At 34.3% G+C, this 14542-nt stretch overlaps 1 protein-coding gene and 1 pseudogene across 1 annotated transcript in view; one reads left to right on the top strand and one right to left on the bottom strand.

Moving 5' to 3' along the window:
• The window catches only part of LOC140049831 (uncharacterized), a 32677-nt gene that overhangs the window by 2744 nt on the left and 15391 nt on the right, over positions 1 to 14542 (bottom strand). The window contains exons 16-30 of the mRNA XM_072094779.1: positions 13942 to 14099; positions 12256 to 12547; positions 11421 to 11597; positions 10336 to 10533; positions 9438 to 9641; positions 8958 to 9064; positions 8222 to 8384; positions 7097 to 7245; positions 6433 to 6724; positions 5725 to 5989; positions 4326 to 4497; positions 3848 to 4055; positions 2865 to 3058; positions 1634 to 1778; positions 1008 to 1267 (exon numbers count right to left, since the gene is read on the bottom strand). Of these exons, the coding sequence (XP_071950880.1) occupies positions 1008 to 1267; positions 1634 to 1778; positions 2865 to 3058; positions 3848 to 4055; positions 4326 to 4497; positions 5725 to 5989; positions 6433 to 6724; positions 7097 to 7245; positions 8222 to 8384; positions 8958 to 9064; positions 9438 to 9641; positions 10336 to 10533; positions 11421 to 11597; positions 12256 to 12547; positions 13942 to 14099 (2984 nt within the window). The remainder of the gene's footprint in view (positions 1 to 1007; positions 1268 to 1633; positions 1779 to 2864; positions 3059 to 3847; positions 4056 to 4325; positions 4498 to 5724; positions 5990 to 6432; positions 6725 to 7096; positions 7246 to 8221; positions 8385 to 8957; positions 9065 to 9437; positions 9642 to 10335; positions 10534 to 11420; positions 11598 to 12255; positions 12548 to 13941; positions 14100 to 14542) is intronic.
• LOC140050600 (5S ribosomal RNA) lies at positions 5002 to 5119 on the top strand (annotated as a pseudogene).

Genomic DNA, 14542 nt, shown 5'->3' with positions numbered 1-14542 from the left:
CGGGTATTTCGTAAGGAATCAGCCACGCATGCCGCTGAGGAAAATATATATCGTGTTTAATATTTGTTGGCACCCGTGTCATTTTACTCAAGTGTGTGCGCCGAACGTTAGCAGATAGCTCACTAAAAAATTCCACTGCTCATGACATGTTCTGATTTATTATAGTATGTCAGGGAGTGCCGTATAGCGAAGTAATTAATTATCCAATCAGAATCGTTTAGTGTGCGTCTGATAGAACGCGATCACAGTTTGCGGCAAATTTTTTAGTGAGCCAAGTGGTCCCCAATAGGACGTAGCACAAAGATTGAAAGCGTAACGCAAGCGAATTCACCAATGACACGCAACTATTCAAATAATGAATCGATTGTGATTGTCAGATTGCGATAATGTTTTTGCATCCAAGTGGAAACAGTAAAACAGTACAAAGATTCCTTACATTTCTATTGATCATACATTCCAATAATTATCGATCTATAGTTTCCCCTATGTTTCATAATTTTTGGGATTTTATTTGTGTTCCACCAGCTTGTTGAAAATAAGCACTTTCTTATCAGTGGGGGGATAGTTCAAATTACACAGTAAAATCTTTGTTCTTTTGTACACAAATGTTGTAAATAGAGAGGCATTTTTTAAAAACTATGAAAAATGAACGGTGTGGTAAAAAATGTTATCAGATGACTAAATATAGGTAATATAACTTGAATTTTACATTTCTAGTTTTCTTCTATTTTTATTCAACTTCAGAGTTTTATTTTCATGCTATAGCAAAACTTATCCACCGTATATCCACCATCTTTTTTCACCTTCTAGGGAGTCACCAGACATATCATTACATTAGGTTAAACTACCTAACTACTGAAAAAAAGTTTTCTTGGTTTTTATTTGACCATTTTAAGGGAAATTCATGTTTTTTCGTCTTGATTTCTATTACAAATATTTGATTAATTTAATTAACCAGATATTATATTTAAAATTCATGCCTGTACCCGAGCTTTAACATGACTTACCTTCACTGCACCACGAGTTGGAATGGTTGTTACTTGCACAAATCCTGATTTATAATACTTCATACAATACACAGCAGCTAAAGAATTTGTAGTGTATATCCGAGCATTGACCTCTGCTGCCTCTATGATTGTCATGCAATTCTCTCTCGTGAGAGGGTTTACAAAGACTTCCACATCTGCTGCATTGTCAAAATTGATCTTTTGATAGAAATAAGCTGTATCGTATTTTAGATATAGAACCCACACACATCCAGAAGATGCTAAAAAATACAACACATTTATACATACTGTACTGTACAAATAGAATAGAAATCTTTGAATGTGTTACAATTTCGATCTTTCATTCTAGGTGGTAGATAAATTATACCATCCAATAATGAATGGAATGGTCCACATTGGGGTCAGCAATGGTTTAGTCTCTTGATTGGCATAATAGAACCATTTAAAAAAAAAGTTTCCACACCATCCAATAGCAATACAGACTAAATAAAGGTCTTATAGTACAAGGTAGTGGCACTGTAGTAGACGAAAAAAAGAATGGATTTGAACCAAGGACCATGGGATTGGTAAGCAAGCATGTCAACCACCAAGCCCAGTACCTGTACCACTCTCTCGAATATACTCACAATTAGTTATAGGAATATAATCTAACGTGGGATGTACATCAAATGAACACTCCTCCAAGTAGTCTCCCTGACTGGCTATGACCATAAATTGGATGTATTCAAATAAAAATGCACTCACATCATCTGCTCTTGAAGGATACATTGTCTAATGAAAGACAAAATTAGATTTACCAATACCTCAATATTATCAATGAATTAAAAATATTGCAATCAATATGAAATTAATGTCAAAAGGTATGTATAAATCAATCAAATGCAAGAAATTAAAAATGCTAATTCATAACTGAATTAAAATAGACACAATAAATCAACAATATGATTAAATGTATAAATTAGTGGCTGCATTTTACAATATTAATCATTATAAAGGTGAGGAGCAACATAATTTGTATAAACATTTTGTTTTTGTTCAGTGATATTTGCTCTTTAGTCTGTAGTAAACAGTTGTTTGGTACTGGACAGTGCCTATAGTATACAGTAAAAAGGTAGACATACAAATACATAATATCGTTTTAGTTAAATTTTCTGTACAGTGGAACACTTCCTTTGAAAGAGACCCTTCCCTTGGGACACCCTTCCCTTGGGACACACTTTCCTTTGGGACACCCTTTCCTTTGGGACACCCTTTCCTTTGGGACACCCTTTCCCTTGGGACACCCTTTCCTTTAGGACACACTTCCATTGGGACACACTTCCATTGGGACACTTTCCTTTGGGACACCCTTTCCTTTGGGACACCCTTTCCTTTGGGACACCCTTCCCCTTGGGACACCCTTCCCCTTGGGACACACTTCCCTTGGGACACCTTTTCCTTTGGGACACCTTTTCCTTTGGGGCACCCTTCCCTTGGAACACCCTTCCCTTGGGACACACTTCCCATTGGGACACACTTCCCATTGGGACACACTTCCCATTGGGACACACTTCCCATTGGGACACACTTCCCATTGGGACACAATTTTCTTTGGGACACAATTTCCTTTGGGACACCTTTTCCTTTGGGACACCTTTTCCTTTGGGACACAATTTCCTTTGGGACACCTTTTCCTTTGGGACACACTTCCTTTGGGACACCAACAGTACAGTATGGCCAAGATCAATTAAGGGGACAATATTTAGATACTTATAGTAGAACCGCTCATTTGGGACACTTCTTGTTTGGGACACCCATCCATATTCAGGGACAACAGGGGATACAGAACTTTCCTGTCAAACATAGATTTTTACGTACCACTACTTCTTCATAATTACCCCTTCTTTTATTCCACCAGTATAAAGTTGTTGGATTACAAGCACTGGTGCCATTTCCTGCTGTTCCAATTAATAGTAATTGATTATGTTCAAGGACGAAAGAATGCCAACTAACAGAACCAGTCGTTGAGATTTTCTTTAGAACTTTGGTACATTCGATTAGTACTGCACGATCTACACATTTAAAACAAGTAAGTTTGTTACAAGTTTACATTTCATCCAAATTCAAGAATAATCTTGAATATGTTAATAATTAACAATTACTTGATATTATCATGCTTTGTTTTTAAACATTGCCAATATATTTTTTTTTTGCAAATAGTGTAAATACTTGCTCTCTGTTAATGAGCTCATCCATACACTCAGTATTTTATTTTATTGTATATACTATCTATTCTGAGCTCATTAAATATTCATTTAAATCGTATTCTCATTCATTCATTCGATCTTTTATTTCGGAAACTCTGGTCCATAGAAAGTAAATTACATATAAATGAAATAAATAAAATAAACAAAATTACTACTACCATCTCAGGATGGCATTCCATCTGGAGAGCATCTTCGACTTAACTAAGATGTTGCTTATAATCGTTGAGATTAAAATATTTTTGCTTGCATTAAGTCTACACGTACATCAGGCCATATATTCAACTTGAAAATATCATTACTTCTATACTTTGCTAAGTTCACTAAATTTATAAATATTTATTATTTGGAAAATTACTTTCTTAATTCTATTTCTATACTTAATTTGCTGAGCTCATTCAATTCATAAATATTCATTATTTGTATACTTTCTATCCTGAGCTTATTAAATATTCATTATTTGTTTACTTCATGAGCTCATTAAACTCATACATATTCATTATTTGTTTACTTCATGAGCTCATTAAACTCATACATATTCATTATTTGTTTACTATGAGCTCATTAAACTCATACATATTCAATATTTGTACATACTTTCCTGAGTTTTGTGCAGCTGATCAATAGCTTCACACCGATCCTCCACGCTATCAGCGAATACATCAAAGAACACGGTATTCTCAAGGTTTTCAAGCAAGTTTAAAAGATCTACGTCATTAATCAGTCCATACAATGTGATGTTTGTAAATGTAGGTTCTCCAGTGTATGTTGTACCCGTAAGGGACCGATGTCCTTCATCATAAAGCTAAAAGATATAAGACATGAGAAAAGTTTATTACGCCTGACAAATTTGAACTTGAACTTATTTATCATTACATAAATTGAAGTTGAACATAAAATATCATATATAAAAAATACAAGACATTGCAAAGAAATATGTTCAAATTTTCCTTCCGTTTATCCATTTCTAATTGGAATGCCCTTCCAATATCAGTGTATTGAACATTTCTTAACGTTTAACATAAATTTTTTAACTTTTTCTCATTGTTATACCAAGTACAGTATGTTATCTTACCGTATTATAATACACGTCATCAACATCAAATCCATTGAAAAGTCCATCAAGATATATTGTATAGAAGGCAAGGTCACTCGCAAATGTCACAGGTACATTAATGAACTGATCTCCCCAGGTCAAAAGAATGCTATCGTATTGTATGCGTACACTATCAATTGAACCAATAACACTGTAAAGACACACGTATATTTACAGTGGATATGACAACGTGTCTTGTCGATAAATTAAATAACTATAAATTTAACTATGTATTGTCCCCAAAAAACATGAAAAATGAATATAAATTAAATCAGACCCGAATTGTTATTTTGTAGTTTTAATAAAGTTAATCACTTTAAAAAAAATAAAAATAATGTTTTCACTTATGAAAAAACCAAATAAATGGTTAAATTCAACCAAAACCCATTGGCTGGCAGCTAATTTGACTATTATTTGCTTTAAATTACAGTTTTTTTAGGTAAATAATGTTTTTTTTTAATCCCATTTTTGGTCAAAGTGAATATATAGATGAATAGTACTACAATAGTAGAAACCAATTATTAATGTGTTCCCTTAATAGGGATTGACCATAGTGTTAAACATATTGTTTGTTTAATGAGAAAATGTTGCCTTGATATGAACATCCCTGAATAGAGATGTTGCAAAGGAGGGTTCTACTGCGGTACACATCATTCAGTACGGCCTTACCACTTTGAAACACCGGTTCTCATCAGATCACCGAAGTAAAGCAACGTTGGGCCCGGTTAAAGCTTGGATGGGAGACCATCTGGGAATACCGGGTGCTGTATATGGAGCTGGGGTCCCATTAGGCATTTGGAATCAGCACTGCTGACTCTAATGGCAGCCCCTGCATCTAGTATCTGCCTCAGACGTATTGGCTTATGCTTCTCCTCTGGTTAAGGTTGTCACTGGACGAGAGAAGCCCTTGGTCAATGTTGGGACCAGACAAAGGTGCTTTAAACAGTCCTGGCTAAGTCATCATTCAGATGAATGTAAGACTAATTGACGTTTACGATAGAAGTCGGCTATAAAAAACATCATTCAAGATTTTAGGAGTTCGGATTATACCCAAACTGTTCATTCCTATGCCAACACATACTTCAATGTTATTGGATTATTATTAAATAATTTGCTTTAATAATTTCTGTATTGAGTCAACTAGTGTGTCGGCAAATAGAATGTCAATTGTTAAAATATAGATTTCAAGTTTTTTTGATGACAAAATCGTATAATTTTATAGATGAAAATGCAATTGACATTCTAAATTGATTCTATTTGGTATAATTTACACGTTTTACTGGTAGTGCTTGGTTAATTTTGATAGGACTTAGTTGGGCTTGTTGTTTAGAAGGAGCTTTTGTAGGCCTACCACCCTTTAAACAGAAATTTAACTTACGTTAAATCTTGAAGGAAATTAAGACTTCTATTAAAATTCACAGTAACAAGTATTACTGCATCATCACTGGTAAGTGTGACGGTTGAAGCCCATTCTGAAATATCAACTCCATCGATTGTCCCGTAGTTTGACATCTGCAGATCATTGTTGATATATACAGGGTCAAAAAAGGTCTTTGTTGCAGTGACTACGTTGTCGGCTGCAATCAGCATAACATCTCCTGGAATGTCCATGCCATTGATGGTTCCTTCTACAGTTATATGTTCTGACAAATTGAATAGTAATGTTTTAATTCAGCTCATAAAAATAGTAGGCCTATTACATCATATATGTGATCTCATATAATTCCATTGACACCCGTGATAGCCCACATGGTAGGGCCTACAAATATCATTTTACAATGCCAATTCTGTGTTTGAATGGGATGGGTGGAACCTGGAGGACGGTCAGTAAAAATGCAATTTCACTGATCCCTCGTCTAGCTAAAAAACTCTAAAATGAGACCCCTGCCTACTCTCTGGCAATAAGTCACTTATGGTCTATACAGCTGCTGCCCCGTGTCTCCAAAACACACTAACTATCTGAGAAATAATTAAAATTGTTCACTTTCCACCCAGGCATACAGATCCATAATACTAGATTGATTCCAGTATTACAAATATGAAACGCCATTTCTACCACTACAGTACTACCTAGACTTATACATACCTACAGCAAGACCAAACATAAATGACACTGTTCTATTTATTATCCGATTGTCTCTTCCCTCTTCTGTAAGATTCAACATAAATGACAAATCAATACCATTCACATAGTGACCAATCACACCTTGGTAGTCTAGCACGGTGATATCATTATTTAGAAACTGGTTGTCATCCACTTCAATATCAGAGAATCGGATGGAAGCTGAGATTGTCTGTGATAAGGTTTTGCTTAGATATGAAAGCCTCAGATCAGTTAGATTTATGCCACATAACACATCATCTTCTATCACAAATTCCTTTATTAAAACAAAAAAGCATGCTATGGGTAATCTAAAGCTTGTATGACGCATCAAAGTAGGCACAATGCAAGCAATGAAAGGAAAAACTCCTTTACGAAACTTCATATTGCAATTTTTACCCCTCTTTTAGAAAATCTCTCTGTAAAACCTGGCTACGGGATTGAAGCAGTCATAGATAATTACTAATTATGGTATGTGCGCATCTAAATATAAAGCTCTGTCTACACTATCAAAACTTTATGTGACAAACAAATGTGATGTGCACATATGGACATAATGATGTCGTATAACTACCATATTTGGGCATATCACCACCATACTTATTGTCAAACTAGTGTGATAGTGTAAACAGAGCTTACATTTACTTACATTGTACACCTCCAGCGTTTCTATGGTAACATTGTTGGTAAATACAACAAACTTATCTGTGCTTTGTAGTACTCTATTTGCTAACACATCAATCTTGTACATGTTGAAGTATCCATCAACTGTTATGTTCTGTACAGCGGTAAGGTTACCTACAAATGAGAAACAGCAAACAGATTACTTTGCTCTTTATAAGTCAGAAATAGATTTCTTTGCTTACAAGTCAATGTAAATTGGGAATAACTTGTGACTTGCAACCTACTGGGCTGAATTACACACAGGTGTGGACGACATACCACAACTTTCTCCTCCCATAAGGATCCCTTCATGTCACCAAACAGGGGGCTGAATGGACCAGTACACCGGGGTAACCCCCTACTCTTCCGAAAGATGTACTGGATTCTTTAAAGTGCACATGAGTCAAATGTGTAAGTCATAGGTAATGCCATGAAAATAGCACTACCATCAATGTATCGCATCTTGTAACGGGTTATGCTATGAAATTGCTATTTTGAGATAAATATTAGATTTGGCCCATGACCAATATCACCTTGATTTTTATTACTAGTCTTACTTTCTTATATTTTTCCAAAATAAGCTTTTTTTGGTAAAACTAAGCATATTCAATTATTGGAAAGGTAAAAAACTAGTTGAGTTAAGTAACTACTGGACAAACTTACTATTATAGTTAAATAGTCGAGCGGTTAAGGCATAGGTGCCGTACCATACCTAAAGTCCTCCTAGTCTTCTCAGGACTATAAACTGTAGTTTATTTATTTATTCATTTTTTTTTATTTATTCATTTCCCAACCAACAGTGAGCTCATGGTTCACCACTTACAGGAGGGAACACAGACAAACACGTACATATACAATAACAAACATTAAACTAAACTACTAACAGTGTTACGAAACTTACGGAAATTATTACTAAAAATATATAGTTCCAGTGTACACAGTTATAACTCGTGTGCACTAAAGAACCTAGTTCATAATTTGAGACGAGTAGGGTTACCTCGGTGAACTGGTTCACAAAATAGCCCCTGTATCAGAACTTGCTTATGTGCACTATATAAGAATGAACTATTATTAATATGAACAATGTTATTTTAGATTAATCAATAATTACCAAAGACATGTTTGGGTGATGTGATCACTTGGTCCGAGCCATACATAACTGTTGTTTCATGTAGCTCTGTCAAATTTATGTTGTTGATGACATCTATATCAAGAATATGACCGTCAACAATAACAGAATTTTCAAATGTTTTGGGACCATAAATAACTTGATTCTGTTGGAAAATAGAAAACACAAAAACATTATTCATTACCTCAAACAAGGATGATATACTTTATGCTATCACTTTGGTTTATTTGACCACATTTTCACCATAGATAGAATATGGTCCACAGAAGACATAGGGAGTAAGCAATCAGTAGCTTTTTTAGTTTTAAACTGGCATCCTTTGGGAGAGACACTCTTATAGGGGCACCCCTATTAAAGCACTGCACTATTAAACTAGTTGACAAAAGTGTGATGTACCTAAATATGGTAGTGATATTTCCAAATATGGTAGTGATATGATATTTCCAAATATGGTAGTGATGACATGTCCATATATGGGCACATCACATTTGTTTGTCACATAAAGTGTGATAGTGTAGGCAGAGCTTAAGGACATACCCAAGAGACAATACATGTTTTAACACTAAGGCTAACCCCTATTCAGGGGACATTTCTGTCCCCTGAACACTCTATTGGATCCCAAATGTGGTCCTTTAATAGAGGCTCTACTGCATATAAAACATATCTGGTAAATTGGATCTAAGATTTTACAAATGTTGTGTAAGTATTGTATACATACCAGTTCACCAATTAATAAAGCTTCTTCACTGAGATCTATACCATCTACCAAACCAACAACAACAACATCACAGCTTGAAAAATGCAAATTCTCAAAATCAACTTCCACTATAATTAAAAAAAGATTAAATGTGGTTAAATGTACATACATCAAAAATGTGCAACAGAAATTACAAAAGGAAAAAAAAAAACCGAAACCAGCTATAAGAACCATTTTTAAGTTAGGGAGTCTGATGTAGTAGCATTGATGACTCCTCAGCAAATGATGAAAGTACAAACAAAGTTGGTGAGTACACAGTGGACAATCATTTATATAGCACATTCTTTTTTGCATCATTCATACATGCTTTCCTTTGTTACTAAACCCTTCTCCAAGTTGATATAAAATTTTGACCAGCTCTCCCCTCCACAACCTCTATCTACACATTGAGTGATACTCATGTTTGAGTTTTTTAATTACAAAATCATGATTAAAACATACCTGAAATAAATTCGTCTGTGACCCTGATAATGACAGAATCCAAATATTGAAGATCCAAACCATTGACCAGGCCTTCAACATTTAAGTTATTATTGACAATCACATCACCAGTAAACTGGATACTAGGAACTGTGATATTCTGTCTAGCTCCTTGAAGCATGGCGGATTCCTTTAACTCCTGCAGGTCAACTCCATCAATCAGACCTGAATGAAATGTAAACCAAATATTAACTTTTTCTTTCTCATGGACTCACAAATGAGTGTGCTTGATGGAAGCTTGACCCTAAAGAATGTGCCCATATATGGACATATATGGGCACTTCACACTATCATATTTTGGAATATCACTACCATATTTAGGCACATCACACTATTTTTGTCAAACTAGTTTGATAGACAGAGCTTTAGGGGAGATGAAACTTTTATGCCATAATAGTCCACTGCACTTTATACTGTTTGCATAAAGCGCATTACAAATTAAAATGTGAAGTGCTTTGATAAAGTGTTTAATAGGCAACATATCTACATATTATTGTGTTCAACCCAAAATTTTTGTAGGCAGAATTTTTGATCACAACATTCTTCGAATAGGATGTTAAGTTGTTGGTTTCAAGGAAAAAAATGTTTCAAAGAGAGTAGTGGATGAGGTGCCCAAAAGCTGCCATATATCCGAATACAAAAAAATATAAAACACAAACTCCGGCATAGACAACAGTTAAAATGTTTTCAAGAATGTATTTATTAGATGTTCGATTATTATATTCCCAACATATACTTGCAGGTACTCCGTTAATGTATAATGGTTTGTGCTAGATCTTCCAACATACAATTAATTAATATTACAATGTTCACAAAACAAAGCACAAGAAAACAACAAAAGAAATGAGATATCCGTTACCTGAAACCCAAATAAGATTAAAATGTACTTCATTAAGGAAGGTCTTCTTGCCAGAGATGTTGTATCTACCCATCCTAAATACAGCATCTTCCTCTAATGCCACTATGTCGATGTTATCTATTAATTCTAGTACTGTTAAGTTGCTAAATATGGTGACATTCTGCAAGAATGTTTTTTTACCAATCACAATCTGATCACCTGCAAAAAGATTAGAAAATACTGTATTTATCAATGCGGCTGTGAATGAAGAAAATGTGACTAGTGTCAGTTTGTTTGTTTGTTTGTTTGTTCATTTTTATACTGGGTGACCTCTTCAGTCAAAGACTGATCTCCCAGAGGGCCCAGTTGGTGATCAGTGGCTGTGATGTACTAATACACCGGGGTAACCCCCTACTCGTCTCGAAAGATGTACTAGGTTCTTTAAAGTGCACACGAGCTAGTTGTGTACACTGGACCTACGGTTTATAGTCCTTATCCGAGAAGACTCGAACCACCAGAACCATGGAGTGAGTGAGCCTCGAACCCTTGCCGATGTTTAAGGCTACGTAATTACGGTTCCACTGTCTTAACCGCTCGGCCAGCACTACATGCTCGTCAGCAGCACTACATGCAACTATTGGCAAAGCCAATGTCAGAGTTTCTCTGTGCCAAATAGACAACATAATTGAGGCAAACTATTTTGCTGCATGGCCAACCTCAACCCTCTACATATATAGAAGAAACAAGCTTAGCTTAAAAACAACAAGTACATTCAAGATTTCTACATGCAGTATTTTTTTGTGCTACTTCAACATGAAATACAAACTACTACAATTTATAGTGATTTAGTGTGATGAAGAACCTCAGACTCCATCCAACAAATTCTTTCATAACAACAATTTTAAGAGGTAATACCTCACAGTGGATGAAAAAAAGACTACAGTAAAGTAAAACTACCATTTTTTTTCATAGTTTTATGCAGATATGCAGACACGATGACATCACTACCATATTTGGGTACATCACACTTTCTTTGTTTGATCATGGAGAAATATATTTCTCCATGGTTTGATAGTGTAGACAGAGCTTAAAACAGACCACTTTACCATAGATTTTTAATGTATTTTCATCAAGGTCTTGGATGTCAGCCCCATCTACAAGACCATCAACCCAAATGTCTCCCAAGACTACTAGCTCCAGAACGGTCTGATCTCCAAGGAAGGCGACATTTGATGTAATTATATGCGATCCTGTTGTAGTTACAATGTCAGTCAAAGTAATGCCTATATAAAATGGTTAAAATAAAGAATGGAGCAAGTATGTTATTAAATATATTGTTTGAAGATTGGCATGACGAAAATCAATATAATGATATACAGTACTGTACTATGTACAATATGTACTCCTGAAAAGAACTGTTGAGCTTCTTGACGTTTCGATCATACCACTGAACAGTTATTTTCAGAACTACATTTGTAGTGTACCGCAAACTTTATATCATGAGTATGTTACAAATATATATAATATGTCACAAAAGGAAAAAAAAATAAGAAATAAAAAACGCAATATATGTATTGTACATATATATAAGTACAGCCAGTTTCTAATATATGACATCATCCACAGAAATAGAGGGACATGAGTTTCTCTGAGGTAAGGTCAAATTGAGATCGCAGTTACATGCATCTTAAAATTTATCCACAGAAACTGGTTTAAGAGGGTTCTTTTTTATGTGGATTTTATGTGGACCCTTTACGTTGGCTTTTTTTTTAGAATCGTATTCTCCTGCTCACAAGTAATAACATGCTCTAAACAGTGTAGAAATTAGAAATAAATCTTTGGCAGAACGCAAAGCAAAACGTTAAAAAAATCTATAAATAGATAACCTGACGTAGAGACATTTTATTATTTAGAAATTTTAAACAATAATTTTTTAAATACCATTGATCTCCGGTGGTGCAATAACGGAACCATAAATATCCAAATCATATGTAAATATGATGTCGCCCTCAAGGTATGCGGTTCCTGAAGCATTCATGACAACAGCACTCTTGTATAAATTGTAGAGGTCGATGTCATTAATCAGACCATCCACAATCACATGAGAAGTACTGTCAACGTCTGCAAAGGTTTTCCAACCGCTAATAAAGCGGTTTTTGTTGAGATGAACTAGATCAGCTAGAACTTTTCCGTTAAAAGTGTGGAATCCATGTGTTATCAAATCTTCAAGAATCTATCAATTTTCGATAATGATATTAAAAGATCAGCATGTCTTTTGCATACAAGTGTGGGAAACGTGGCATTACAGTGAGGGTGAGGGCACAGTGTTAGATTACTGATCATGAGATTGTGGTTCAAATCCAACTCTCACTGCATTGCTTATTCTTAGGCAAGACACTTTACTAAACTAAACCCAGATGTATAAAATGGGTAGTGGTTAGATCAAGAGACAACTTTGTGCTGACAATGGGAGTATGTTTCCATTCAAAATGAGGGGTAATAATGTGCAGCGCATTGAGAGCTTGCTTATATGTGCTATATAAGAATAAACTATTATTATTACTGGTTTTAGTAGTCAAAACTACAGTAGCTGAACATGTTAAGTGTAGATCTTTAACAAATTTTAATTAATGGAAAAACTTTGAAATGTACGTAGTAAATAGTAACATATCGCAATTCTGAAAGCCCAGAGAACATTCATTCCATTTATTGTAAATTATGTTAATTGTTAAAAATGTAAAATCAACCATGAATTTCTACATTACCCTTAACAAAATGACCCTTAATAAAAATGACCCTTAATAAAAATGACTGTCATAATATTACTGTACGTTTCTGATTTCCTGTAGTTGATAAAGGATGTTTCAGACTAGGTCTGCTTAATTTATGAGTCAATCAGAATTGTATAATTTTGGTGGGAAACTTTTGGAAAGCAACATTTGATCCTCCTCAGAAGCCCCTAATTTGCATGTCAAGTATAAGTAGTAAATGTTATAGATATTAAGGAAGAAAAGAGAAAATAAGATCATAGTAGAAAGACGTATAGAAAAGAGAAGATCATAGAAAGACGTATAGAGTATAGAGATGAAAGGTCTAGACTGGTAGAAAGTTGTTTTGTATTAATACTGTACTGATTTTGTATGTGGAATCACTTTTAGTCTGTGTACGGTCTCATGGATTAACACGCCAGAGAAAGCATACGCTCGGAACCGACGCTAGTAAATTCACTACAATGACCCTTAATAAAAATGACCCTAAAAACAACTTCACAGAGCAGATACACTTAGTGATCAATCAAACATGTCGTAATTCCTAATTATTTTATAGCCTGTATATTGCTAATTAGGTGACATTTTTTTTCATCTCTGTATTGTCCCTAAAAACATGAACAATTAATTAAATCATACTTTGAATTGGTTACTTTGTAGTGTTATAAAAGTTAATCACTTCTGTAGAAAAAACTGGGAAAAAATAATGTTTTCACTTATAAAATGACAAAATAAGTGACTTCAACAATTGTAAGAATTATTTTTTTTCAGGGGGACAATACATCTTTAACATGATGGCCAAACCAAATTCCAAAATTTTAGGAAATTTCTTGAAATGAAATTACACAAATAAAATTACCTTTACTGGGCCTTGAAAAATGATGCTTGCATTTGTTGAAATGATGTCATCATCTGCTCTCATTGCGAGTTTGTTCAAATTTTTAATATCAACGTCATTAATCAATAAAACCCATAAATCTTGCTCCATTATTACGGTATTTGTAAATGTTTTAACACCTTAAAAAGAAGATAAATTATCACCGATCATAAAGGGTACGTTCACATGCAAGTCTGGCCAGCATTATCCAAGTCCTAAGGTAAATTCATGGACTAAAACACCAAGGTATGAAACAATACGGTATGTATATGTATATATTTAATGTATTTGTGGGTGTCTGTGTACAATGTGAATAAATATAAGAAAACATGAAAACAGGAGGATAATATTGGAAACAATATGTGAAAAACTAAAATTTACAAAAATTACTGATATTTTTTTTTGAGCAGAAAAATATAAAGAAAAATGTAGAATATTAACGGAAAACAATATAATTAAAGAAAGAACATATGAAGACAGATATTACTGATTTATTTGTAATGTATTTAATTATGATATGAAAGAATAAAGGTGGTGGTTCACGCCACAAAAGAGAAAAAAAAAAGGTGTTTTCTATACTTGT

This window comes from Antedon mediterranea, chromosome 5 (assembly GCF_964355755.1).
Source record: "Antedon mediterranea chromosome 5, ecAntMedi1.1, whole genome shotgun sequence".
Taxonomy (NCBI): Eukaryota; Metazoa; Echinodermata; class Crinoidea; order Comatulida; family Antedonidae; genus Antedon; species Antedon mediterranea.
Note: the sequence above shows the minus strand (reverse complement) of the source record. Positions and strands in the feature narration are given on the sequence as shown.